The sequence below is a fragment of the Podarcis vaucheri genome (genome assembly GCF_965113315.1).
Source record: "Podarcis vaucheri genome assembly, chromosome: 10".
Taxonomy (NCBI): Eukaryota; Metazoa; Chordata; class Lepidosauria; order Squamata; family Lacertidae; genus Podarcis; species Podarcis vaucheri.
This window is the reverse complement of record NC_138748.1, coordinates 50,777,619-50,805,190: the sequence shown is the minus strand read 5'-3', so window position 1 is coordinate 50,805,190 and position 27,572 is coordinate 50,777,619. Positions and strand designations below refer to the sequence as shown.

The 27,572-nt window shown below is 48.0% G+C and overlaps 2 protein-coding genes and 1 long non-coding RNA gene across 6 annotated transcripts in view; 1 reads left to right on the top strand and 2 right to left on the bottom strand.

Moving 5' to 3' along the window:
* PAH (phenylalanine hydroxylase) overlaps window positions 1–6,605 on the bottom strand; it is a 41,681-nt gene extending 35,076 nt beyond the window's left edge. Inside the window, exon 1 of one of the 2 annotated variants that reach the window (XM_082240578.1) lies at window positions 5,982–6,605. In XM_082240578.1, the coding sequence (XP_082096704.1) occupies window positions 5,982–5,984 (3 nt within the window). In that variant the 5' untranslated portion in view covers window positions 5,985–6,605. Of the gene's footprint in view, window positions 1–1,343; window positions 1,500–5,981 lie in introns of those variants that run through there. The other variant, XM_082240577.1, reaches the window with a different exon arrangement.
* A 5,093-nt stretch (window positions 6,606–11,698) lies between these two features.
* The window catches only part of LOC309542104, a 159,090-nt gene continuing 143,216 nt past the window's right edge, over window positions 11,699–27,572 (bottom strand). For 2 of the 3 annotated variants that reach the window (XR_014224066.1, XR_014224067.1), the window contains 3 exons: window positions 21,317–21,377; window positions 13,545–13,663; window positions 11,699–13,150 (listed from right to left, as the gene is read on the bottom strand). This is a non-coding gene — a long non-coding RNA (uncharacterized lncRNA). Of the gene's footprint in view, window positions 13,151–13,544; window positions 13,675–21,316; window positions 21,378–27,572 lie in introns of all 3 variants that reach the window. The other variant, XR_014224065.1, reaches the window with a different exon arrangement.
* Window positions 18,536–22,670, top strand: ASCL1 (achaete-scute family bHLH transcription factor 1). Its single transcript, XM_082240649.1, has 2 exons — window positions 18,536–19,585; window positions 21,341–22,670. Exon 1 carries the CDS (start codon window positions 18,830–18,832, stop codon window positions 19,544–19,546), a length of 717 nt encoding a protein of 238 aa, XP_082096775.1. The 5' UTR covers window positions 18,536–18,829; the 3' UTR covers window positions 19,547–19,585; window positions 21,341–22,670.

The following is a 27,572-nucleotide window of genomic DNA, read 5'->3' as shown; positions in this document are numbered from 1 at the left end:
ATTAAAGTTTAAAAATTATTATTATTATTATTATTATTATTATTATTATTATTATTATTTGGAGCAGTCCAGAAATTCATCACCCACCTGCAGTCTGAAGTGATACCACCTCATTCTGCTGCACCTTCATTCCATGACAAAATTACAGATTCAGCTGATTTGGAGCAGTATAATAGAATCAGTTCCTCCCAGCCTTGAAATCTAAATTTTACCTAAAGTATGAGCAATTTTGAGGGTTTTCCTCCTCAAGGAAAACACCTAGGGAATTCAGGGGTCAATAAGAGACTGGTAAAATTACTCAGAAGAATTTCACCCACCCCTTCCTTCTACTATTCCTTCTAACTATTATATTGAATTGTTTCCTCATTGAATCTATTTACTAAAATAATTCTGTGAGACTGGCTAACTTTGGCCAGTTCCACAGGAACAAGTGTATGGACTACAGTCAGCTATAGACACCTGGACTCCTGAAGGGAGTAATTGATCTTTCACCAACATTTGCTCACAGCAGATATGTAATACATGGATGTAACACACAAGCGAAATTGCATCTTTGAACACCAGTGCATATGCATTTCACCTATTCATGCACCTATTTATGGGTAGCAACCACACAGTGGTGCTATCAGGGCAAGATTTTGGGGCAGAAATCCAGAACCCCCGCTCAACTGAAGGAGCAGAAGGATCCCCAAAAAACAAGGCAGACTAACCACATTTTAAAGTGATATAATACAACCCATAGGGGTGAAGAACCCATAAGACCAGTAAGCCTAGAGTCTAAAATTACCCTGCTGCATAACTGCATTCACACATTACATGTTCACCTGAATTTTTCCGCTACATGTTCACCTGAATTTTTCCACTCCTCTACTCTTTTCTAAAAAAATGTTTAGGGGTACTCTCATCTTCCTACTCATATTGAAATACTGCCCCTCAATGAGTCCAAACTTAGAGTCACAAAATGTTTAGGGGTATGCGTACCCCTAACCCCCCCCCCCGAAAAAAGCACTGCCTCTACCAATTCAGACTACTAATACCAAAAACCTGTGGCACTGCATATTTGAAATGGGGAAGTGCTGTGCTCACGAGCTCTGCTCCCCAGTCCCATTAAAGTGCACAGAACTGGGCAGCGCTTCCAACTTTCCAACCTGCTTGTGGAACTCTGCATTTGACAACAGTTTAATATGCGAAAATTAGCAGGTAAAGCGTGGGACAGAGAGAAAGGCTGTTGCTTGTGAATTTCTGCAAAGGTCAAGCCATTGTTGAAGTCATATCGAAGCTGGTCGAAAAGTTGCCAGCCCTAAAATCAGAAACTAGTAAAGTGCTTATTATAATGGACTTACCTGAGAGGCATCTCCGTTCATATGGCTAAAGAATTTATTATCCATTTCCACCCTCCAGCACTAGTGATCAGGATGTTTCTTACAGGGAGGAAAGATGGGTGACCTTACTGTGTTTGCAGGAACGTCTGAGTATAACGTACACAGATATTTCAAGTTTAGTTTATAATTGAAGGGTCAGCCCTCTTCCTTTGATCCTTCCCTTCCCTGGGGTAGGCGGGGCACTCTGCACACACCCCTGCGCCACCTCTTTCGGGCTCAAGAGGCACACATTGTTTACTCACGTCCAACGAAAGCCACAAGGCTGGAACACCTTTTAGCTTTGCCATGTGGCTTCTGTGTGGATGGATGGAAAGAATCAAGAGTCTTCTCATGTGGTTTCGCACTGTCTGCTGTGTTTAAATTCCAGCTCTGAAAAGCTTCTTCTTTTGCCACCCATGTGAGGAGAAAACAATAACAGAATTTCGACATCTGACAACATGCGATGTTCCCATCCATGCTTAACTTATTTGCCCGTGTCTGTGTGTAAGGAAGACTGATGAGAAAGTGACATAGTTACCTCATCCGTTGCCTCTTTATAATTTTGTATCGCTGTGGACAGACTTTGCCCATGTAGATATAGGACTGTTGTGTCTAAAGGGAGTTTTAATGGGTTGCATCTGTTTAACAAATGTTTAAGGGAAAGGCAACTTACGGAGGCAGAAAAGGGCATTAATAGGCCCCTATGCTTTAAACGGGACGCGGGTGGCGCTGTGGGTTAAACCACACAGCCTAGGACTTGCCAATCAGAAGGTCAGCAGTTCGAATCCCCGTGACGGGGTGAGCTCCCATTGCTCAGTCTCTGCTCCTGCCCACCTAGCAGTTCGAAAGCACGTCGAAGTGCAAGTAGATAAATAGGTACTGCTCCAGCGGGAAGGTAAACGGCATTTCCGTGCGCTGCTCTGGTTCGCCAGAAGCGGCTTAGTCATGCTAGCCACATGACCCTGGAGCTGTACGCCGGCTCCCTCGGCCAATAAAGCGAGATGAGCGCCACAACCCCAGAGTCGTCCGCGACTGGACCTAATGGTCGGGGGTCCCTTTACCTTTATGCTTTAAATAAAAACCACTAAGGACAATGTATTTAGTGGGAGGGCCAAAGCTCATCTACTTTGCATGCAGAAAGTCATTGGTTCAATCCTTGGCATCTCTAGGTATTACTGGGAGTGAGTCCTATAACTGATCACTAATCTTACCCACCCACAGCACTGCTTCTAGTCCTGGGTCAGAAGAAGTATTTTAATGGAGGAGCTACCAATAGATGCCAGAGATTGACGCCGGCCTGACATTTCCATAGTGGTGCCCCCACCATTGGATTCCTTTTGGTGCCAAGGCGGACAATTATTTGGTGCCAGCTGAGCCCTTTTGGAAAATAAATAAATTCCCAGCCCTTTTTATTTCTAGTTTGTTTTTTTATTGTGTCCTGGCGTTTGTTGTCTGTGATGCTCACCTGTGATGTAAACCACTCTGTGGACCCTTCTGGATTGAAGAGGCAAGGTATTAAAGTCTAAGTGAATAGCAGCCTCTCCTTTCGCTTCATCCTCCTCCCGCTGAGCACTCTCTGTGAATTGACTCCAAGGCCTTTTATCATCCCAGTCCCATGTAGAGGGAGGCACAGATTTGCTTCAAGGCATGGGGTGTGTGGCTGGGGTTTCCATTCCCAATTCCCTGCATTCGCAGAAGTGAGGGTGAAGGACAATCTGGCTCTGTTGTCACCAACAGAGGGCTAAGCCAGGATATTTTTCTGCCTCAGATGGAACAGCAAATGTCATGCTGCTTAAAGTTTTCTCTTTCATTTAAGCAGTAAACATTTTTTGTTAAATAAATAAATACTCCCTCTCTCAATTCAAGGCACAGAGCACCCCAGGCTGACCAAGTCATTTTGATGCCTGAGGCAGAAAGTTCCACAAATCCACTCACCCCTTTATGCTGTGGGAAGGTGCTCCTCCTGCCCATCGTGATTCCAATGTCGGAGGCTCCGCCTTCTAGCCCTCTTCCCAGGTGGCAAAGGATGTCCCTGGAATGAGCTTGCTGCCCAGGAAGTGGATTCACAACTGGCCAATCGCAAGCAGGCATGGGGGCAGACCACTCCAGGGGGTGGACCGGCTGGGCCTGTTGGCTTTGTTCGGGCCTGCTCCAAGGGCCTTGGCAGCCACTGTCGCTGGATCACACATCCGCCCTCTCGATTTTGTGGGTTGCATTGAACAGCCTTGCTATGGACCTTGTCAGTCACCATATTTGGGACCAGGCTGGAATTTTCCCATATGGCTAATTGGCTCCTCCCATCTGATTTTCACCATCCTCATAGCAATCATCACAACTTTGGTGGTTTGGGCATTGGGTAGGCATAGTCTTGGACAGAGGGGAGGTTGTAGCCCCTGCCTGCCCCTCCTGAAAACGGGGTATCCTATTAAAGGGATCCAGGGGAGAGGCTTCTGTCGGGATGCCCAGGTAGGGCCCAGGACCACAGCACTCCCCAAGTGCAACCCAGAGGGGGAGCTAGTAGAAGAAGAAGAAGAGTTTGGATTTGATATTCCGCCTTTCACTCCCTTTAAGGAGTCTCAAAGCGGCTAACATTCGCCTTTCCCTTCCTCCCCCACAACAAACACTCTGTGAGGTGAGTGGGGCTGAGAGACTTCAAAGAAGTATGACTAGCCCAAGGTCACCCAGCAGCTGCATGTGGAGGAGCGGAGATGCGAACCCGGTTCCCCAGATTACGAGACTACCGCTCTTAACCACTACACCACACTGGCTCTTTGATGTAGGTCAAGAACTTCCTCTCTTCCAGCTGACCCCATATTAAGTACTTCCAGCAAGCGGGCTGTTATGGCATGGTCTCTCCCACAAACACAAGGTGACTCTGGCTGTTAATTATTTCAGATTTTTTGCTAAAACAACAAACTAGGAAGGAGCTCCTCTACCCATCGTCCTCCCCAGAAGATGGAGCTCCTCCCCCTTCCCCAGCATGGAAACCCCCACCTTCTCTTCCGGTATCTTTTGTTTGTCTCAGCCACTTTTGAGATCCTACAAGATTAGGGAGAGAATGTTTCCTGCATTCCAACATCTGGCTCACTATTGGAGCTCTCACACAGCTGCCTGTCACTTTGGCCCTGTTTTTCTCCTCCCCTTTGTTCCGAGCTCAGTTTACAGCTGCTCTCCCTTTCCTCTCTGCCTTCAGCTGCTAACTGTTCTCTCCCTCGGCCTGCTTCTTCTCCTCCTGTCAGCATCTGAGCTTCGCTGACATGGGTTGGAAGGAGTGTGGTCTACCCAATGCCTATGCCAAACCTCTTACATCTGTAGTCAATAAAGTTATCTATCAAAATAAAAGACTGTTTATGTATGAAGTGACGGCAGCAAGGATGCTTCTGGCCCATAGATGGAAAGAAGGAGAAGTACCAACCAGAGAAGAATGGCAGACCAAGCTGATGGAATATGCGGAAATGGCAAGACTGATGGCAGGAAGACCAAGTATTTTTAAAAGACTTCATTAACTTTTTAATATATTTGAAAGACCACTGTAAACAGTTGAAATCATTGGCAGGAACACAATGACACTTGTAAAGTAACATGAACTTTGGTTACCATGATTACATAATAGATGGATTACAGTAAAAGATGCAGGAATAACATTTAGGAACTCATGGAGGGAAGGAAGGAGGTCTGAAGGTTCGAAAGAACCTCTTTTTATTTTTTGGAATGGTTATTTTTGCTGTATTATGTAAAACTAATAAAAAATTATATATATAAGAAAAGTTGTGGCCTGGCCCAAATTTGAACTTGCCATGTCTCATTATTTAGACGGTCCGTTGGGCAGGGGATGCCTAGGCATGCAAGTGCCTTTCCCTGAGAGTACAAAATCCACAATAATAAGTTAAATAACTAACCATTGGCTGCCCTTACATAACACTCCAAAGGCACTGCCTCACTCTGCCTAATGGGAGGGGCAGTGCTGACTCCTGAGAGATCACACACACCCCGCCCTCCCAGGAAGAACACCAGTGAGGGTTTTGGCTATTTTTATTGGTAGTATTTAATAAACTTGGATTTTGTTTTTCAAGAAAAATAAAATTAATTACAGAGCATATTATTAACTGCATATCCAACGTACAATAAAATACAATTCAAGACCATATAAAACACCAACAAATGAATTAATACATTCAAAACACTATTTCCAGATGTTATTGGAAGCCAAGAGGACCAACACAAATCCAGCATTAAAAAGATTAAAATCAGGCAAAAATTGGAGAGCTCTGAATCTCAGATCAAACTGGTTACTAAAGGCTAGGGTACAGAGGTGGGTCTTTAAGGCTTGTTTGAAACCCACAGTAAACAAGACACGTTTAGTGGAACTGCATCCCACACTTGTGGGTTACTCCACAGTCCGGAGCAGGGAGCCAACTCCTGCACTACCCTTCCGAATGAACTCTGCTGCAAAGGTCAATTGCCCTAGAGGGCAATAGCTAGCTTGGACGTGTGCCTTCTTTAAAAGGAAATTTCAATTTCTTTTTTAAAAAGTTTTGAAACATTAAATATTGTGTAACCTTCCCAGACCCTTTAGGATGAAGCAAGATCTCAAGCAAGCAAAACATTTTAGCTACTCACCATACTGGTTCAAACACTCCCTTTCCCCCCAGAAATTTTATGGCTGATGTCAGACAACCTGATGCAATAGGCACACAAGGCATTCACTTTGCGAGAGGCTCTGATTGGCAGCAGCAGGGGGACTGGCTTTCAGCGACTTTGCCAGCAGTGTAAACAGAACGGTTAGCACATCAAGCATTAACTCTCCTGTGGGGAAAGTCTGCCCCATGAAAGTTTCATCCTTTTTCTCATCTACAAGCACAAACTCCAAAGCATATTAGTCACCATATTGAATGAGGTCCACGTAGAACAGCCTCAGTACAAAATAAGGCCCTACGTGTTATGACAAGCAACATTTTTTTAAAGCATGCTCACAATGACTGATTTTATTTTGAAGAAATGCCATGGGCATCCCCAGTCCTATGGGAAAGGGCCCTAACTCAGTGTTTGAGCATCTGCTTTACGTACAGAAGGTCCTACATTCAATTCCAGGTAGGGCTGGGAGAGATTCCTCTCTGAAACCCAAGAGAGCTGCTACCAGTCAGTGCAGGCAAAACTAAGGTAAATGGACCACTGGTCTCACTTGGTGTAACTCTATAAATAAATTCCCCATTGAGGACTGAGACCTCCTGAGGACTGAAGATCCAGATGAATAGGTAGAGCCCCCTGACACCAGCACTGAAGATGCTCCCTAGGTCTGCCTTCAGGAAGGACCCTTGAGGTGGGCTTCTGACCCACCACTGGCAGTGGAGTTCCTGACCAAGTCACCCCTGTTTCTCCCTTAAGACCATCAGCATTAGAAGATCCAAGGCAGCTGGCCAATGATGGTGTGCACACTTGGGAGGCCAATATCACCACACATGACTCTAGTCTAGAGGAATAGTATTCTTCATGAGAAAGGCCTCTTTGGACAGACTTAAGCACCTGCAGCCAGTGCGTGGCATATTCTAGCAGGCCAGACGATATTAATCTACCAGCTGCTGGAACAATATATGCCATTCCGCTTCCTAAATCTTTTGCCCTGCCCAGCTTTCTATGCGATCTTAGTTCTTGCCCCCTGAGCTCCTGCTTGTTGTGTTGCATCTGATCTCTCCAGCCTGACCTTGGCAAAGGCAGAGGGTGATCCTTCATCCCCAACTGTTATTGCTTCCCACCGGAGAAAATATCATAAGTGTCTCCTCCACCCCCCAACTTCCAAATCAGAAAGCCCATGGAAACACTAATCTCCCATGTAACAGGTACAGTGGTGCCTCGCAAGACGAAAAGAATTCGTTCCGCGAGTCTTTTCGTCTTGCGATGTTTTTCGTCTTGCGAAGCACGGTCCGTCGCAACTGCACCTCTTCAAGTGGCTTTTAAAAAAAAGCGCAAGACGTTTTTGTCTTGCGAAGCAAGCCCATAGGGAAATTCGTCTAGCGAAGCAACGCAAAAACGGAAAACTCTTTCGTCTAGCGAGTTTTTCGTCTTGCGAGGCATTCGTCTTGCGGGGCACCACTGTAATTTGAGTCTGAGATAGTGGGCTTAAAGCAGGGGTCAGCAAACTTTTTCAGCAGGGGGCCTGTCCACTGTCCCTCAGACCTTGTGGGGGGCCAGACTGTATTTTTTTTTTGGGGGGGAGAACGAATTCCTATGCCCCAGAAATAACCCAGGTGCATTTTAAATAAAAGCACACATTCTACTCCTGTAAAAACACCAGGCAGGCCCCACAAATAACCCAGAGATGCATTTTAAATCAAAGGACACATTCTACTCATGTGAAAACACGCTGATTCCCAGACCATCCGCGGGCCGGATTGAGAAGGCGATTGGGCCAGATCCAGGCCTTAGTTTGCCTTGTTGTTGCTGTTTAGTCGTTTAGTCGTGTCCGACTCTTTGTGACCCCATGGACTAGAGCACACCAGGCACTCCTGTCTTCCACTGTCTTCCGCAGTTTGGCTTCCAGCGTCATAACTTTTATATGCCTGTTGTCTTTGTCCATGGAGTTTTCTTGGAGTGGCTTGCCGGTTCCTGCTCCAGGTGGATCACCTTTGGTCAAAACTCTCCACTATGACCTGTCCATCTTGGGTGGTCCTGCACGGCATAGCTCATAGCTTCTCTGAGTTATTCAAGCCCCTTCGCCACGGCAAGGCAGTGATCCATGTAGGAGTTAGTTTGCCTACCCATGGCTTAAAGTCTGTGAAGGGAGACAGTTTGTGTTCTACTTCCTAATATGATCGCTGGCCAGTAGATGGTGATCTTTCCATGTGAGATGATGGACTTCCTGTTTCTGTCCCGTCCCCCCTTTTGCTTCTTAACGCACAGCAATAAAAGGGAGAAAGGGTAGGTAGGTCCAACTTAATTAAGGTAAGGCAGTTTCTACAAAGAACCCCATCTCCTGTGCACCTGAATAAGCACCTGCCCCTTGCTTCACTTCAGTTAATTGAGTCAGTAAGCGGAGATACTGTTTCCTAGCAACACACAAGTGCTGCCACTCCCCAGGAATTTTGGTCGATGCACAAACGATTTTGCCGTCTTTTTACCACTTCGCCAAACTTTTGTTCAAAGGAGTATAATCACATTATAAAACGCTGAGCCAAAATGAGCAACCTTTTTTTTATGAACCTCTTCCGCTTCTGCAAAAAAAAAAAGAAAAAAGACACACACTGTTGACATTTTTGGACAAAGTGTTCACAATGGGGCATTCGCAAGAGGGCAAATGTTGGGAAGGAGAGGGAGCATGCACCCACACATGGATGGGAGTCAATCTGCACCACACTAGCGTATCAGCAGAATGTGCACATCCTCACTGACATTCTGCCACAACTAGAGACACAGGAAACTGCCTTAGACTGATCCAGACCATTCGTCCATCAAATTAGTACTATTTATGCTAGTAGCAAACGTCTTTCTCAATTCTCCATTAAGATGCTGGGGATTAGATTGAAGATGTTTTGCCTGCTAAGCATGTGCTCTACCACTGGGCTATGACACCACTCCAATTTACTCATGACTAAAGCTGTATCAGGATTTAAAAGACCCTTGCATGCAGTGTTGGTGGGCGAGCAATGATATTTCCACACTGAGATTCTGAGTCAGGAAAATAAGAAAGCTAAATTTAAAGAACACACATGATTGATAGGAAAGATCTTAGTTCTAACTTAGGCAGAGGTTCAAAGAGCCATGCTTCTTAGCAAAAGAGATGAACAAAGATGTCTTGTCTTCCAAGGAAATACGAAAAGTGGTCAGCCACGCAGAGTATCAGTCCAACACCTGGGGGAAGGCCAGCACAGGTTAAAGGACAGTATGGGAAGCTTGGAGCTTTCTCCACCTACTCTTTGCCATCAGCCTCCAATGCAAGCTGAGTAGCACTTCTATGTCCCCCCTTTTCTCCCCAAATGACCAGAAGCACACTTGACTCCATTTTCTCCTATGAAAGAACCTGATCAGAAATTAGTTGCAACTCAAGTCCTTTCAGTAAAGTGAATAGAAAGTTCTTTGTTTTGGTTTTTTAGTTGTTTTTATTAAAGGATTTTCATAGTTAACAAGCGTACATACAACATCTCTGTTTTCAATTCATAGGGTCCTTTATACAGGTCACTTACATTCAGTGTGACACACTGCTGTCACAGACATTGAAGGGGATAGTGATTTTTCATTCTTTTGCTTAGTGTATGTGCAGTTTCTGTGTCAGCGTTGCCAGTATAGGTTCCTTGTTTATCTGTTTGTTTGTTTGTTTGCTTGTTTGTTTGTTTGTTTGTTTTTGTTTTGTTGAGAGCCATCCAAGAAAGGATCCTGAGTGCCTTCTACTTCACCTCCCTTGTAAGACCAGAATTGGCTGGTGTTGCCAAGCAGACACAATTTTTTAATCAACATTCTGCCTCTTTAACAGAGATTTACAATAGGTGGGTATTTCCTGGGCATGGGAGCTAAATCTTATCACCTGCTAACTGCTGCAGATCAAATTGCAGCTCAGGAGATAGTAACAAGGCCAGATCAAAAACAGGCCAACTCATTTTACATTTTTTAATCGAAAGCTGTGGTGTCACTGCCAACGGCCACCTGTGCTGAGAATGTCAGTAAGGAAGTTTAAAATCTGACATGAGGGAGAGTTGCTTTTCCATTTTCCTGCCTCACCTTAGAGCCTCAAAGCTGTATGCAGATGGATCAGTAGTCAGCTGTGGGCCAGCTTACAGCCTATGGGAATATCAGTGTTTCTTCACTAATGTCATAGGCCACCTGACAAGGCCAAGCTGACATGGACAGCTTGTCACCAGCAGACAGGCTATTTCCCAGCACGACCATTTGCTCCATAGCTTCTCCTAAGAACTTTTAAAGAGCCCTGCAGGATCGGACCAAAGGCCTATCCAGTCTCGCATTTGCTTCCCACAGTGACCAAGCAGATGCTTCTGGGAAGCTCTCAAGCAGGACATGAACACGGCAGCCCTCTCCCACTGTTCCCCAAATACTGATGATGATCCAACAAGAAGCATCTACAATTCTATAATTCCATGATCATGGCAGTAGGCCCCCTTTCTTGATGCTTAATTCATGGGGATTTGGAAGGTTCTACTCCAGGGAAAGCAGGGCTCCACTCCTTCCTCTCCTCCTCCTTTCAAGCATAAAGGCCAGATCAAGGCAGGGATTGAGAACCTCAAGAATGGGGAACCATCTACCTTCCCTAAGGACACACCTATTTCCTAGGCCACACCCCTACTGTGTCCTTGAAGGCTTGCCTGGGTGGGGAGTAGAAAGGGATGCAAAAAGCAGCCTGGTGCATGAAGTCAGGATCCACATTTGTTCCTCTGGCCAATTTGACTCTGGCCCCATCCGCCACTGCCATATGGCCCCCGAAGGCTATTCAAAAGACTTTGGGCTCTCAGATTTTGGCAGTACCATGTGCAATACTAAAACCTGGTGTCCCCTGCCTCTTGCGCTCTGTTCTACAGCATTGTTTTGGCCCCCCTGGAGGACAGCACCAGTTGTGCTCTGCTCTTGCCCACAGAGGTCAGTCAGAAGCCTATGGGAAACACACAGTGAGGGCCTCCACCCCAATATCTGCCAGTGACTGGTGTTCACAGGTATGGGCTGCATTCAAAAAAGCGTATGTGGATGTTCCATCAGCACAAAGATTTCAGCTTGCACAACACAATGTCACACACACCCTTCCTCCCATGATCTCCCCAAATCTGTTCTAGGGGTTCCACCAACCCTCCAGAGCAGGGGCCAGGGGGCACACATTGAGGAAGGAGGGGGGAGTTCCATTGAGAAACAGTAAATCTGTGCACTAATGGAACAAGTGCATTTGATCCTGCCCTATCTTGCCTCTAACCGTGGAAATAGCACACAGCCACCCTGACCAGTACCCATAGCATGAAGCTCTCTAAAAGGTAAAGGTAAAGGGACCCCTGACCATTAGGTCCAGTCGTGGCTGACTCTGGGGTTGCGGCGCTCATCTCACTTTGTTGGCCGAGGGAGCCGGCATACAGCTTCCGGGTCATGTGTCCAGCATGACTAAGCTGCTTCTGGCGAACCAGAGCAGCGCATGGAAATGCTGTTTACCTTCCCCCCGGAGCGGTACCTATTTATATGCAAGCGGTACCTACTTACACTTTGAGATGCTTTTGAGCTGCTAGGTTGGCAGAAGCAGCGACCAAGCAACGGGAGCTCACCCCGTCGTGGGAATTCAAACCACCGACCTTCTGATCGGCAAGTCCTAGGCTCTGTGGTTTAACCCACAGCGCCAGCCGCGTCCCATGAAGCTCTCTACTCCCATTTTAAAGCCATCTAAACTGGTAGCCATGACCCCCAAATTGGACAACCAAATTACACGGTTTAACTGTGCGTTGTGTGAATAAGTACATCTTGCTGTGTGTGTCCTGGAATGCCTACCACTCACTTTTGTTAGATGATTCCAGGTTCTAGTACTATCAAAGAGAAAAAAATCACTCTTTTATCAACTGTCCCCAGACTGTGCGTAGTTTTATACAACTCTTGCCAAGTCCTTCCTTCCTAGACTCCACCCCAGTGATAGACCACATGCTGTCCATGTGAAAGATCCCAGGTCAGGCTCAATCGCCCTGTACCTCCAGGTAGGACTGGGAAGCACAGAATCATAGAGTGGGGAGGTTCCCTAAGGCTATCTCTAGTGCAACCCTCTGCAATGCACCCATGCCCAAAACTCTGGGAAGCTGCTGCCAGTCAGTGTTGGCAATACTGGTCAGACATGGTATAAAACAACTTCCCATGTTCCAAAACCAAAGGAGAGGAACCCATGACCATCTCAATATAGTCAGATCTACAGTTCCCATCTTCCTTGACCATTGGCCACACATGCTGAGGCAGATGGTGGCTGGGAGCCCAAACCTCTTCAGTTTCTCACCCCTGTTCTTAACTTTTAAGGAAGTCTGATCTGGAAAAAGCCTGCCAATGCTAATAGAGGAGAAGGTAAGCTTTGAACGTCGGGATGGAGACATTTAAGGAACCAGCACCTTTGCTTTTCAGGTGCAAGGCAAGGAAGAAAGCTCCCAAACTCTGCAGACTGAATTATCCTATTTAGACTAATATTCCAGCATCACAGTGCAAGTCACACTTTGCCCGCGTCGCAGGGAAGCAAGCAACACAGAAGCGGACGATGCATGGGCACAACTTGATTTCTTATTATATTTGACTTATTGGGCCACAGGGAATTGCACACGTCTGAACAGAGGGGGAAAGTCTGCTTCTTGGAGTCTGTGAATACCGGACAGAAAATGTGCTTTTTGCCCAGTGGATCTGCACGCCCAACCGTCCGATTTCCCTAGCAAACCTGGCTGGCAATCCCTCGACTTGCTTCCTCGGGCCGAGCTCCCATCGCCGTCCGTGCAGCAAGGAGCCTCGCCGCCTTGGCCGCTGATGGACGCGGGACACGTGGCCGCACAATGGGGACACACGACTGACCTCAGCCAAGTCGGCAAACTGCCCCCAACCTGATCCCGGCGTCCTTTGCGCGGGGAAGGTTGCTGGGGGGGGAGTAGAAAGGGGAGGGGCGAGTTTTCAGAGACACCCCCCCAATACTCCACCCATTGCTTTTTGCTGCCGAGACGTGGGCTGCATCTGCGACGCAGGCTGTTCAGTTTAGAGTTGCGATAGTGACAGCAGCCGAGGAATGCGGTTTGATCCAGAAGTCGACGTTCGCAAACGGCTCTCTGCAGCGCGTTCACCCCACTTTTCATTTCCTATGTTGCAAAAAGGAGCGAGGGATGGGAGCTTTGAATATCTCTATCCCGCTCTCCTCCTGTTAAATGCAACAAACCTGTCACTTCGGGTTAGTTTGAGACCCGAGGCCGCTGATTAGCATGAGCTGTAGCTAATATGCTTAAGGCTCCCTAATTATTTATTATGCCCTTAATGGCTGGGGGGGGGAGCATCGTAACGACGTCCTTTTTAATTAATTTTTTTTAAAGAATAATGGTAAATGAACAAAAAGAGTCTCTAAAATAACGGCGACGATTGATTTAGGGCTGGTCCACAGAGGAGGAGGGGAGTGATTGTCCATCGTGGCCGGACGGAGGTCAATGTCACGGTCACCCGATTTGGAAAGTGAAAACTCGGAAAGAGTGAAATACTGACCTCGCTGAAGTCCCAAGTGTGTGTGTTGGAGGGGCGGGAGATCCGACTGGCCATCGTTTCCTCGAAAGGTCGCCTCCCCTCCTTCCGCCCCCCCCCCCAAAAAAGACGGAGTTTCAGCCCTGAAGGGAAACTTTGAATCAGAAAAACAAATGAAATACTCCCATTTAGAATTGCTGGTGTGTGGGTTTTTTTGTTTGTTTTGTTTAGTTTAAACACACAAACTTTAGGCATTCCTTTCTGCGGAAGTTCCGCGTCTCTTCCCATTTTGGAGGAAATCTCAAACAATTTTCCTCTCTTTCCCTTTAATTCACAACATTTCAGGATCCAGAGTTATAGTCAGAAAACCGTTTTTTTTAAAGTTAACTTCTCTGTGCTCTCCCCCCTCCCCCTCCCCCCTCTCCATTTTCAAACTCCTTTTCTCCCTCCAGCTCTCTTTATCTTCCTGCGGGTTGTGCCAACTATTTATTTATCTTTATTATTCCTTCTCCTTTCTTTTCTTCGCATTCCTTCTTTTCTCCCTCTCTCCCTGTGACTGGACAGTGTGATCCTTAGCTTGTTACCACCCACTGCACGCTCCCTCTCTCTGCTGTTGCCGAGGTGTTTCTATACAAACTTCAGCGTCCAGTTGTCATATTAATTATTACACGGAGTAATGACTGAAATCGTCAAAATAAGAGGGAGACTTGAGCAGAGTCCTCCCCACCCCACCCCCTCCGCCTCCTCTTTCTCCTCCTCCTTTTTTCCTGCCTCCTCAAAGATTCAGCAAAAGACCCTTTGCAGCACAAAGCGCTAATTGGGCTCCAGCAAATACCCTGACAAGGCATGGAAGATAGGGTTCATAAAGCCCCACAATTGTGAAGGGGGGAAAGATCCCTGAATAGACCCCACGCTTCTTTTCTAAACTCTCTTGCTGAGCAAAAAATGGACTGATTCTTGAATACTGGACTGATCTTGAATGCTATACCCAGCAGAGAGAGAGAGAGAGAGAGATGGAAATTGTAAGGGTGCCCCCTCCTCCTTCCCCCGCCCTCCCAGCTATTCATGTCTTCTATGCGGAGAATAAGCTGGTTTTTTGTTTTGTTTTTTGTTTACTATGAAAGACCTTTTACTTTATTTTCGCTCTTAGAGATGGAAGGTTTGGGGAGGGGGAGGCAGAGACATGTGCCTAAGACCCTAAGCTAGCTTGCCTACTGTAACAAAACAGAGTGTAACAAATCGGACCCTCCTTTCTCCCTCCTCCCCAAAAAAGTTCCAAATGTATTGGGTCTTTTGAAGAACTAGGTAGAATTAATGACTTTCGTTATGCTTCTCGAAAGGACGTGCATTTTATCATCGCGCACGCGGGGGAAAGCTTTAAAAGCAAGATTGTTTTTTAAGCAGAGGAAAGTTTTTAAAAAAGAAAAATGAAGAGGGTAGTGGGGGGACGTCAAAAGACCCCGGGCCTGTGGCTGCCTGCAATTCACACCCAGAAAACAAGGGCAAAATAATGACGGGAGTTTCTTTAAGGGGAGCAGAAAAGGAATATTTATTATTATGGGGAAATTGAGGACTCTTAACTGCAGGTGCAGAGCTAGTGAAAGGAGGCTGTGTGTGAGAGAGAAATCGCATTTGGTACCTATAACTCTTCACTTCAATAGCTATTTTACTCTGATCAGTAATTTGAGAAGAAAGCCTGATAACAAAACTAATTCAGAAGCTATATATATGTGTCTTTGTGTGTTTCTGTGTGTGTGTGTGTGTGTGTGTGTGTGTGTGAGAGAGAGAGAGAGAGAGAGAGAGAGAGAGAGAGAGAAGGGCATCATATAGATATGATTGTGTATCATAAGCAAAGCCTACAGGAGATCTGGAGCAATGTAGAAGTTTAGAAACCTTACCTGGCTGATAAAACTAATGTTCCATTTTCTCCCGGAACAAAACATCCCTGGTAGATTTGCCCCCCTTATGGTCATGCAGGGGAGGCATGGACCTATGGGGTCCCATGCACCACTGGCTTGCTGTTTCTTGCCTTTTTTAGACACATTCATTTGTGGCAGGGACAGAAACCTGAAGCTCCCCAGCTGTTACTGGATTCCAGCTCCTCTCAACTAGCATGGCCAATGGGCCAAGGATGATGATAGCCTAGGAACACAGAAAGCTGCCATTCTGAGTTAAACTGTTGATCCATCTCACTCAGTATTGTCTACACTGACTGGCAGTGGCTCTCAGAGGTGGATTTAGGGGAGCACTGGGTTCAGTCACACTGGGCACTGAGCAGGACAGGGGATGCAGCAACTGTGATTTAGAACGGAGCACGAGGAGTGGGCGCCATTCTCCACCCTGTTGAGTTCTAACAGGGCTGAGTTCTTAGTTTTCAGACTATGGAAAAGGAAGAAGCTGACAGCCAGTGCCACACACACACACCTGGCCTGGACTAAGAAAGAAGGCAGGTGGGTGACTGGGTGGTTGAGGACAGAATGAGTTTCATGGGGCCTTCACCTATCAAACATCATGTGGCCCAGGTTGCCTTAAACCTGTAGCTGTCCCTGCCATGAAAAGCTGGGCTTGAAACACCTCAATCAGAGATGACCATTCTGGGCAAGACAGGTGCCTTGTAAGATACTTTGTTTCCAAATATTTAGGAAATAACAGCCCCCCCCACCTAATCAAAAGATCACATATGCATTTGTGGGGCATATTTACAAAGTTGTCTGCCTATGGTCAGTAGGTTGTGGGAATCTCTCCTCTTTTGAGCAGAGGCTACCAACAGGCATGCAATGGACTAAGTGGACTTTTCTGCAAACTCATTGCTGTATACAAATATATCAAGGTGAGTCATTGGAATGAACTTTTGGGTTTTATTTCATTGCACATCTAAGTCTGGAACATATATTAGCCTTAGAGCCACACTACATGTGGACACAAGAGGCCTCTGGTCAGATCTCCCAACTTCTTTGCGTTGAGTTAAATTTCCTTGATGGGCTTTACCAATTTGCTCAAGCTGCAGTGAAGTGAGGTGGATGCTATGGGCCTCTGTGCTGTTTTCTTAATCTAAAATTGCCCCCTGAAGCTAATGGCAGGCCTGGGCGGGGGGGGGGCATAAAAACGCAGCACCTGTCTAAGTGCTTTCAGCAGCATCAATATTCTCACGTTAAAAATAACGTGAAGAAGTGTGCATGCACACGAAAGCTTATACCAAGAACTAACTTAGTTGGTCTTTAAGGTGCTACAGGAAGAATTTTTTTTATGTTAAAAATAAGAGCTAGCCAAGATGTCTGGTTGAAGAGGCTCCTAGAAATATAATGCTGGTACCCAGGGCTGATGACATTTGACAACAGGGATGGAGCATCTTTTTTGGTCCAAAGGCTGTAGACCCTCATAGGAAACCTTCCAGGGGCTGCATGCCATTGATGGGTGAGGCAAGCATAGGGGCAGACTTTGCTAATCTTTCATTATATGGCGCTCTGTGAGGCCAAAATTTGGCATTCCCAAAGAAACCTCTCAGTTATGGATCTTCTCAATTTTGTGCCCCCTCAGCTTGGAGCCCTGTGCAGGGGAACTGCCTGCATCACCCTAAATCCAGCACTGGGGTTGGAGTAAAAAGGGTCTAGGAAAAGAGGCTTCACCTTTCTCCATCCAGGAAAGGAAGAAGCATTATCACAAAAGTCCTTGGGGAGGCACTAGGCAAAAGCACTTGAGAGGAGCACGACCAGGGCTGGTGAGGGGCATGGCCTGGCACTCAGGAGCAGGCAGAGATCCCTGGAGGGCTGCATTTTAAACAGCCATATGCAGGGCTTGCCACTACATCCCGCCAAGTCTTTTTACGAACTTTACATTATTTTTGCAGATCTGACCAGAGTTCTTCCTTGTACTAAAGCAATGCACTCATGAATATTTGGTGGGGTATGCAAAGTGAAGCATCTTCATATGCCTTAATTGGCTTCAGATTTGTGATTCCTGCTCCTGAGGGGCATTTCACACATGTCACAGTAGTTTGCCAAGTTTGCCATCAGCTGCACACACGGCAGGGAACTGGAGCAATCCCAGCTCCCTGGCGAGTGGGATACGAGGCGTGCATTTGGCAGGTCATGTTTGTTGTATTGATGTGTTACGGAAGCTCCCCTTCGCTCGGAAGCCCGCCGCCTGACAGCGCTCTCCAAGCGGTCGCTCCGTCTCGCAGGAAGGGCTGGGGCTTCTCGAGTCTCCGCTGCCCCCGCCCCGCTCACTCGTGGGGTCCAAGCCGTCGTCACCGCGCTGCTCCTCGCAGGGGTCTCCCAAGAACCGCGCTCTCAGGCGCCCTCCGCCATGACCCTCCACCCAACTCGCCGCCTCAGAAAGCGGCTCCTGAGAGGAAAGCTCGCGCCAGGCGCTGCGCCTCCCCCCGCTTGTGAGGAACCCGGGGAACCCCTCCCCCCCTCGCCCTTTCTCGACAGCCCCCTCCCTCTTCTATTACCGCCTCGGCTTCAACTCAGCCAATCAGCGCTCGCTGTGCCGCCTGGGCCCCCTCCCTCCTTCCCCCCACATGCGGTGGCCCAGCCCAATTGTTTATTCAGCGGCTGGGCCAACGGCACGCGCCGGGCGCACGCACTTGCAACAACAAACCTTGCAAGCGGAGCGGTGGGGGGAGAGGAGGCGGAGTTGGGTCCAGCGCGCGTGCACGCGCGTGTACGGGGGTTTGCTCCTCTGTGTGTGCGCGCGCACGCGCGCCCTTGTGTGTTGTGCCTTTTCCATCCAATTCTTTTTTTACACACATACACACACACACACCCCCAACACCAACACCCTTCTCCGGACCGGTCATGAAAAGACGGGCAGCACTTCCCCGACTCGCGGCCACTCATTGCAAAGCCGGGGAGTGTGGAAGGCGCAAGGTGCACAGAGAGAGAGAGTGCGTGCGTGCGTGTGTGCGAAGAGAGGCAGCGATAGGAGGCGGCGCGAGCGAGCGAGCGCGCGGGGGTGGGGGGAGAGTGTGAAGAGAAAAGGCGGCGGCCGTGGGGCGAGCGGGAGGGGGGGCCACAACAGCGAGCCCAGCTCCGGCCGCCCCTTATAAGAGACACAATCTCTGGACGTTTTTGGCAAAAGGGGTTTGGCGAAGCGGGCTGCGCACACGCGAGCGCCACGAGCCTCCCTCGGTTCCAAAGAAAGGGGAGGAGGCCAAGCCGGCGGTGCCATCTGAACTCGCTCGCGCTCTACACCCGCAAGCCTTTTTCCCCCTTCTTTTTCTTTTTTTAAAAAATAAACCAAATTCTCCTTCCCGCGCCTCAGGCCAGCACAAGCCGCGCGCCTTTCCTCGTCCGTGCGGCCGCCCAATGGCCAGCGCCAGCCCCGCCAAGATGGACAGCGTCGCCAGCCAGCCGCCGCCTCCCGCGCCTTTCCTCCAGCCCGCCTGCTTCTTCGCGGCGGCCGCGGCGGCGGCTGCAGTGGCCGCTTCCCAGAGCGCGCAGCAGCAGCAGCAGCAGCAGCTCAGCCCGGCGTCGGCGGGCCACCCGCAGCACCAGTCCTCTCCCGGCGGCGGCGTCAAAGCGCCTGTTGCGGCTGCGCCGAAGCCCCTTCCGCAGCAGCAGCAGCAGGTGAAGCGCCCTCGCTCGTCGTCGCCGGAGTTGATGCGCTGCAAGCGGCGCCTCAACTTCAGCGGCTTCGGCTACAGCCTCCCTCAGCAGCAGCCGGCGGCGGTGGCGCGGCGGAACGAGCGCGAGAGGAACCGCGTGAAGCTGGTCAACCTGGGCTTCGCCACGCTGCGCGAGCACGTCCCCAACGGCGCCGCCAACAAGAAGATGAGCAAAGTGGAGACGCTGCGCTCGGCCGTCGAGTACATCCGGGCCCTGCAGCAGCTCCTCGACGAGCACGACGCCGTCAGCGCCGCCTTCCAGGCCGGCGTCCTCTCGCCCACCATCTCCCCCAATTACCCCAACGACATGAACTCCATGGCGGGCTCGCCCGTCTCCTCCTACTCCTCGGACGAAGGGTCCTACGATCCCCTCAGCCCCGAAGAGCAGGAGCTCCTGGACTTCACCAACTGGTTCTGAGAGGCCCCGGAGGCCCTCTTGGCGCTGGCTTGGCAGCAGGTGGGTTTGGCTGAAGCAGCTTCTCGGGTGGGGGGCGAGCGGGGAGGGGGTCGTGGCGGGGCTCCGTGGCTGGCAGGTTGGAAAGGAAGAAGGGTTTGTTCTTTTCTAGAACCGTAGAGCTGGAAGAGACCCCCGAGGGTCATCTAGTCCAACCCCCTGCATAGAACCATAGAGCTGGAAGGGGGACCCAGAGGGTCATCTAGCCCAACCCGCCTCCACACTGCAGGGATCTTTTTTGCCCAAGGTGGGACTCGAACCCACAACCCTGTGATTAAGAGCCTCGTGCTTTTAGTCGGCTATTTTTCCATTACCATCAGGGCACATGGCACTCGTCGGAGTGAGGAAAGGCAAGGCCGCTGCCCCAAAGAGGTTACAATCAAAACAAATTTGACGGGGAGGACAAGCATGTGCAAATGCACCTAACAAGAGCTTAGGAGTGGAGGACACCATCTCATTAAAATTGATGGGAGTTGATTGACCTGTATCCCACTGAGCTCAGTGGTTCATCTCCAGAGTGGTAGGTTGCAGTCCACGGACTACTTGCCCTGCTTGGGCTCCGGGTGAAAAAAGAGCCCTCTTGGTCCATGGCAAATGGAGTGTAGGGTGCCTATGCTTCTCTTTTCTTTTCCTCTCTTTATTCAGTGTTCAATACTGAGATACATTCTGAGTGCCCTATGGGGAGGTGGGACCTACTTTGGACTAGCCCTATTTGATTACAAAACTGCAAATAACTAAGTGCTCCAGAAGTACTCCTGGAAGACAGTGTAGTGGTCAACTTTAGTAGGATCTGTCAGTGAGACAACACTGGCCTAAGTGGCTTGTGTATTACATAGCCTGACTCCTGTAGTCAGCAAAATGCTTAATATGCAGTAGGCCTGGAAAATGGTTTGTAGCCTTCAACCGCGATCTCACTGAGCAGCTAGGTCAATACTGCCCTTAACCTTTATTTATTTCCCATTCACTATCTAATGTATATCACAACAATATTTTGTCTACATGAATCAAAACACTAAAACAACAACAAAACCATGATAAACCGTAAGCTAGCACACTTGGATTCCTGCCAATTGGTACTCAAAATAATAACTCAGAAGAATATTCCATTGGTTTAACTTCCTGCTATGTCCTATGAGAGGGCCAATAGATCTATATTATGATATAGAACTGTTAAAGGGGCTTCATTCCAAATATGTCTGGATGCCAGTTCTGTGGAAGCTAACAGGACCCATACTGTGGTCAAAGGACACTATGTGAGGTCACTTAGATCCCAGGTCTAGCCAGTGCCTGGATGGGAGGCTGCTTGAGGTCCCATCACACCAGTGTAATGAATGTGATTACTTAATCTTAAATGCGACCCAGTCCAGTGGGATCTCTGCCACTGTTTTCAGTGAGACCTCCTCCCTAGTAAGATTTAGGACTGAAGCCTTATGCACACTTTCTGGGGAAGAAGTCCCATTTATCGCAATGGGACTTTTTGTGAGTTGATATGCATTACTGTGTGTTCAGGACTTGGGAATTGCACCCATTGAAGTCACTGGGATCTACACTGCAGTCCTGAATAATTTACTCAGAAGCATCTTTGAGTTAAATCCAAAAAATTCAAAGTAACAGAATTGTAGGCCTTGCTGTGAAGCGGGTGTGTCTTTCTGAGCAGAATGATCACTTAATGGAGCTGGCATGCCAAAACCAATTGTGTCCTTGTCACAACTTGGATTAAGCCTTGATGCTTACCTCTCTCTCCTTATGTTGTTACAGGACTTGCTGAAAAACGGTTGCATCTGTTTTCTTCCCACTATGGAAAGGAAGAAAAGTCAAGACAGTGAAGCACAGAATGAGTTTGACTGCATTTGCAAGAAACCGGAAGCACTCCCTGATTCTGCCTTTGCACTCCAGGCTGTTTTGAAGAGACATGCAGCCCAATTCTATGTATGTTTACTTGGAAGTTAGCCCCATTTAGCGGAATGGGACTCAACTACTCCCAGATAAGCTTGCACAGGATTGCAGCCTCAGTGACATTCACATACATAGGATCAGGCTGCACAATGGGCTTAGTAGCAACAGGAGGCCCAAGAGCAACTATCTGCCTATTCAGTACCCCCAAAGTTAAACAACACTGCCTATATACATCATATACATCTTCAACAGAGCAATGAGCTTCCCATTTTGTTGAAATAAATACAGTATTGCTTCTTTGGAAAGACTGTTTCACTCGCAGCTTTCTGGACACAAAACACAGTGCAATCCTAGCATACTTACTCAGAAGTAAGCCCCACAGCATTCAGTGGGACTTCTTCACACGTATATGGCTTTAGGACTGCAGCTGTGCAGACGAATCCTGTGTGTGCTTACTAGATTCAGTGGGACTTGCTCTTAAATAAGTGTGCAAAGGACACTCCTGTTGCCTAGTACTTGTGGAGATTTTGAAAATCAAAACTATGCTGTATTCAAAGAATCCTCTGATGTCTCCCTCTCTCCTTCATCCACTTCCTCCCTACCATCCCCATCATAAAATGCTTCCAATTTTTTCTTGTGAACTTTTTATTATATAAAAAAATCTATTTGTATCAATCCTAACCAATTTTGGGGATATATTAAGCTATTTTTGTATATAAGAGACAGAGAAATTTATAGACTTTTTTTGTACAAATGGTTTAAAATGTGTATATCTTGATAACTTTTAAAATGATATGTAATGCTTATTACCTCTTCATATCTAGATGCGTAGTCAAAATGACCTTACAACTGCCATGTTTTTGTCATGTGGTCTTGTAAAGGACTTGGAAATGCCTCCGGATGTACTTTAGCACCGATGTGTCTTACTTTTTTATAGAAACTTTGCTAATGTATTAATAATGTTATTAAACAATTGTTCAAAGTGAACAAAGTTTATGCAGCTATTGTCCAAACGCAAAATGGTAGCTATTTATTTTACAAGCTGCTGCCTTTTGAAGAAAAAGAAAACTTTTACTACTGCCTTTTCACACTGTTTTATTACAAACTTACAAAAATCATGTATAACCGTGTTTTATACAAACTAGTTTGGTAATAAAACCTTTTGTTTCAATTAAAGCAACGTCTTCCTGGTTCTACTGCATATCTTGATTTTCTTTTCTTCCCTATGTTTTTCATGTATAAGAAGAGTCAAATATTCACAGAGGGGGATAATACACTTCTGGGGCTCAATCTCTGTGTATATATAGATGCACGTGAGGATTCAAAATAAGCAGGCCTACAAAGGATATTGCAGTAGTTGCTCTTCTGCTGCTGGGTTTTCCAAATGTGTATTAAATAGGGAGAGGTCTGCCTGCTTAGTTTCCCTTTCTGCATCTACACAAATCATACTCCACCAAAGAATGAATCCTAGCAGGGAGGGAGCTCTTTTTTAAAATCTGACATCTCTGTTCTCCACTTTCTAGTGCTATATAACAGGGTGTACACAAGAAAATCAAAGATGTTTATCAGGCAATATCCCTTAAAACCATGTTAGAGAAGCGCTGGCGTATGAGAAACATGAAACGGGATGGCGGGCAGCAAAGCCGCAGAAAGTGCGCGCCTGAGATTCAATACGCCGATCTAGCTGGCCTGTTTTTTACGTTCCCCCAACAGCGTGATCTGCGTGTAAAAGTGCCCAATTACCAAGATTCAAAAAGAAATTGGGTCTCTTCCCCCTCCCCGCTTTTTCCCCCTTTTTGGCTAGTCTCCTTGTTGTCAGTTAGCAAAGACGTGACTAGAATCCGCCTCGGGTTCATTCTCTCCCCCTCGTCCCTTTCCACCTCCCCGTTTCTTGCTTAGCTCCTCCCGCCTTGCTTGCAAATTCAGTTTGCGTGCGCCAAGCCAAGCGGAAAGCCAAGCGCAAAACGCATCTAATAAAATAAAAAAGGAGGTAGCCAATGTTTCTAAAAAAAAAATCCTGATTTTTTAAAAAAATGGAAGAAAGAGAGAGAGAAAAACAATGCTACGCGAATAAATTAATACAGAAAGTCTTCATGCACTGGACTATAACGGAATTTTATTTAATTTGGCAGCATTGCATTGCCATACATGCGGCCTCCTTCCCCTCCTCTACTTTCTCCCCTCGTCCATTAATATGCTGCGGGAGGGGGAGGCAGGAGTAAAGAAACCATTGGATTGCCCATTCAGTACAAGCACTCGTTGTTTTTAACCGATCTTGCAAGTTTTGTTTGATTAGGAAAATAATAACGGTTACATTCTCTTCTGCCGCTTTTTTATGCTATTTAAAAGGTGGCTCCGTTTTTCGTTTGTTTACCCACCTTTACAAGGCTGTAGAGATAAGGTATGCAAATGAAGTTTAGCAAGTAATTTATGGCTATGTGTATCCCATTACGACAATGTCTCATTCTGATACTCCAAATTTTCTGTTCCTTATGGAGACAGGTGTTCTCTTATTTTTTTTCCCTCCCTCTCTCTTTCCCCCCACCCGCGCGCTTTTCTTCTTCTCTGAATAGTCAATATCCAGACTCGTGAAATCAAGAGGCAAAGTTACGGCGCTCCTTGTAACGAAGTCAGAAGCGGGCAGGAACCCAAACCTTTCGCCCCCCGCCCCCCCAAAGACCCACACCATTTCACTGGAGATAGGAAAGTGCAGGGCAGGCTGGAGCGAAATCTCATTACATCTGCTCTAATCGCTTAGCAACACAAAGCCTTTTCTTGTGCTGGGAGGCAAAGCTATTCAGGGGCTCTGACAAGACGGATTCAGCCTTAGTAAACTCCATAAATCAGGGAGCATCTATTTTATGGTACTCTCAAGTTTTCAAGCTACTCAGCTAGCGCTATATGGAGGGAGGGAGGGGGGCGGAGGACGCGTCAGGGGCAAAACAACCAGAGATACCGATGGAAATTGTTAGGCGTTAGAAGAAGGGGATTCGTAGAAATCGAGCCATCTTAGCCAAATACACCTCAACCACTTTTCTTTCCCAAAGAATAACTGCGCGAACGAAACAGGGGGCAGTTCAATAAACGCTCTTTAAAAAGCAGGGCGAGCACACACGGCTGGGCAGGTTGGTTCGTTGGGTTGGAGTCGCTGGCATTAAATAGGCAAAAAGAGCCGCCGACACCCAACCGGAGCAGTCGCCCGTTGCACGTGGGAAAGACAAAAAAGAGACCCCCAATTTGTTGTGTCTGTGCAGCCAACTTTGTTTTGGCGAGTGTGTGTGTGTTGGGACACAATGACGAGAGGTAACAGAAATTGTGCGCAGAGATAGATGCGCGTGCACCTTCTCGCAGATGGAGGCAAGGTGATCGATACCGTTTCGGGTGCCCAGAAAAAGAAAGAAAAAGAGTTCGATTCAGTTTTTATTTGGATCCTGCTTTAATGGCCTTTTTCCTCCAGCGCTGTATAATTTTTTTTTAGCTAACCCTAAATCAGGACAGAACGGAGCTCAGTGCCAGCAAGAAGAAAACTCCCAGTGACCAATGCTCGCCCCCCTCGACTCTTCTTAAACTGATCGGGAAGAAGTTGGCGCATCGATTCCCATCTTGCATGCGGACTAAGAGTTTAAAGGCCTAGGCCCCACTCTTTCGCCATCTACTGACAGCCATCGATCAATATCCAAGTGCGGGCGTAATATACGTCACGCCCACCATCAGGGGTTTAGCTTTCGCTTCCATTGAGCGAGGGTCCGAGGAGGAAGAAATAATGCCATCCATTTAAACCTTTAATGCTAAACTTACAAGGCTTACTGACAGGGGTGCCAACTTGAATAAAATATTGAGGGCGGAGCCAGGTAAGCCCCGCCCCACATAATCGATCACAAGATGTGGAGCGCGCGCAATACTCTATTTGAATGGCAATGCCCATCAACTGGGGAGCAGGGTGCCCCCCACAAATATTTTATTGAGGGACCAAGGGACCTCGCCCCCTAGGAGTTTGCGTCTATGCTTACTGAGATTATCGTAAACGGATCGGCTTTAAAGTATATATATTCAACCCTGAATCAAGCACCATATACCTTTTTTGCCGCGTGTTTTCAGCAAACCTTTGCTGCGGGAGCACAGATAGCAACTTTCCTAACCTCTCCCACCATCTCACCGTGCCTGACTATTCTAATTCCTGAAAAGATTTCAGGACCTTGTGATCCTACTTCGATCCCCAGTAAACCAGCTCAGGCTCGGGCTGCTGGAGCTGCAAGGCGAGCAGTCTTTGGGGGTCCCGATCTCCCCTTCGCCTCCACCCTACACCACCTTTGACGCGCAGGTGGAAGTTACAGGACAGCCTTCCCTTTTGTCTGCAGCCTCGCCGAGACACAGCGCAGCGCAGCCCGGGGAGACTGAGGCGCGCGTGTCAAGCTTAATGATTTATTCAGGCTCTCGGGCCGTCCCAGTTTGTTCCCGGCGCTGATTGGCTGCAGGCATGCGCCCTCTGTCATCCTCGCGCGCGCCCCGGGCCCCTCCCGCGCGGGCGCCGCCATTCAGGGAACAGCCGCCGGAAGGGGCGCTCCGCCCGCCCGCCCATTGAAAGCGGAGGTGGCGGGTGCGGCGGGGCAGGCCAGGCCGGGGAGCCAGAGGGAGGCGCCGAGGAAAGGGGAACGCCGCCGGCGCCGGAGCCAAGCTTCTGCATTCTTGCCGCCTCCTCCTTGCTCAGCCTGCAGTTTGGAAGGGCCGCCCAACTTGGAGAGGATGGCCCTCTCACGACGTGTTTCTTTTCCCGGGTGGGCGAGGGGAGGCGAGAGCACGTGGCCTGCCAAATGAGAAAAGAAAAGTCTCAAGTGTAGGAAGCAATCTTCCATCTAGCAGGCATCTCCGGGAGGCGGCCCCGATCCTAGCGCATGTTTGGGAAGGAAGTCACGTCCATTTCAGGCGCTGCATACAGGATCGCAGCTATCGGGTGTATTAAGAAAGCATGGCTTTCAGGATGCCTGGGGAAACATTTTAAAGCTGCAGTTCTGTGCATGATTACATGGGAGAAAGCCCCCTTTGAACTCGGCAGGGGTGTCTTCGGAGTAAATGTGCATAGGATTGCACTTCAAGGCTACAATCCTGTGCACACTACCTTGGGAGCAAGCTCAACGGAACATGGTGTTGCTTGCGACTGGGTAGACGTGTCCAGGATTACAGCCTATTAGGATTGATATTACTATTTTATGTGCAGGGGCGAAAGTGGGCTTTATTTCATCCATGTCTAAGACCCAGTTTGGCACACACCCCTCCATGCACATTTGTGTACACACACACGCAAGCTGGGAGCAAAAATGGTGCTCCTCTGGAGGCTTCGCCCAGGGCAAAAAACCTGGCTAGCCCCCCACCCCACCAAGTGAGAGCAAGGTAGAAGCAAAATGTGAACGTAGGACTAATACAGATTTCAAATAGAGTAGTCTGGTGGTTGCTATGATGCACCAGCTCTCTACTGCAAAAGCCTAGACTACTTTTGCTTGAAATCAAATAGTTTGTCCTAACCCACCTCACAGGGTTACAAGGATGAAATGAAGAGGGGGACAAGTCAGTGGCGTAGCGTGGGGGGTGCAGGGGGGGCCGGCCGCACCGGGCGCAACATCTGGGGGTTAGGGTTAGGGGGCGCAAATCCACGGGTTAGGGGGCGCAAATTACTTGCCTTGCCCCGGGTGCTGACAACCCACGCTACGCCTCTGGGACAAGTACACCACCTTGACTTCCAGGGAGGAATGCTGGGCTATACTTGTAAATAGAAATAAATACTATTTTGCTTTCTGGGTGTGTGTGCTTGTGAGGACGTATTTTTGCCCCCCCCCCCCCCGCCATGGGATGCTGGCAACTGGCTGGTAGTTGCTTAAGTTCTCAGAATCAAGGGATGGCTTCTTAAGAAGCAGTCTTATCACTGCCTTCTTCAAGCAGGTAGGAACCACCCCCTCTTACAAAGAGGCATTGACTACCTCCCTGGCCCAGACAGCTGTCTTCTTTCTGCTGGATTTTATTAGCCAAGAAGGGCACAGTAGTCCAGAGCGCAAGTAGTCGCCCAAATTGATCCAAGCGCCTTGTCCACATCCTCAAGCTG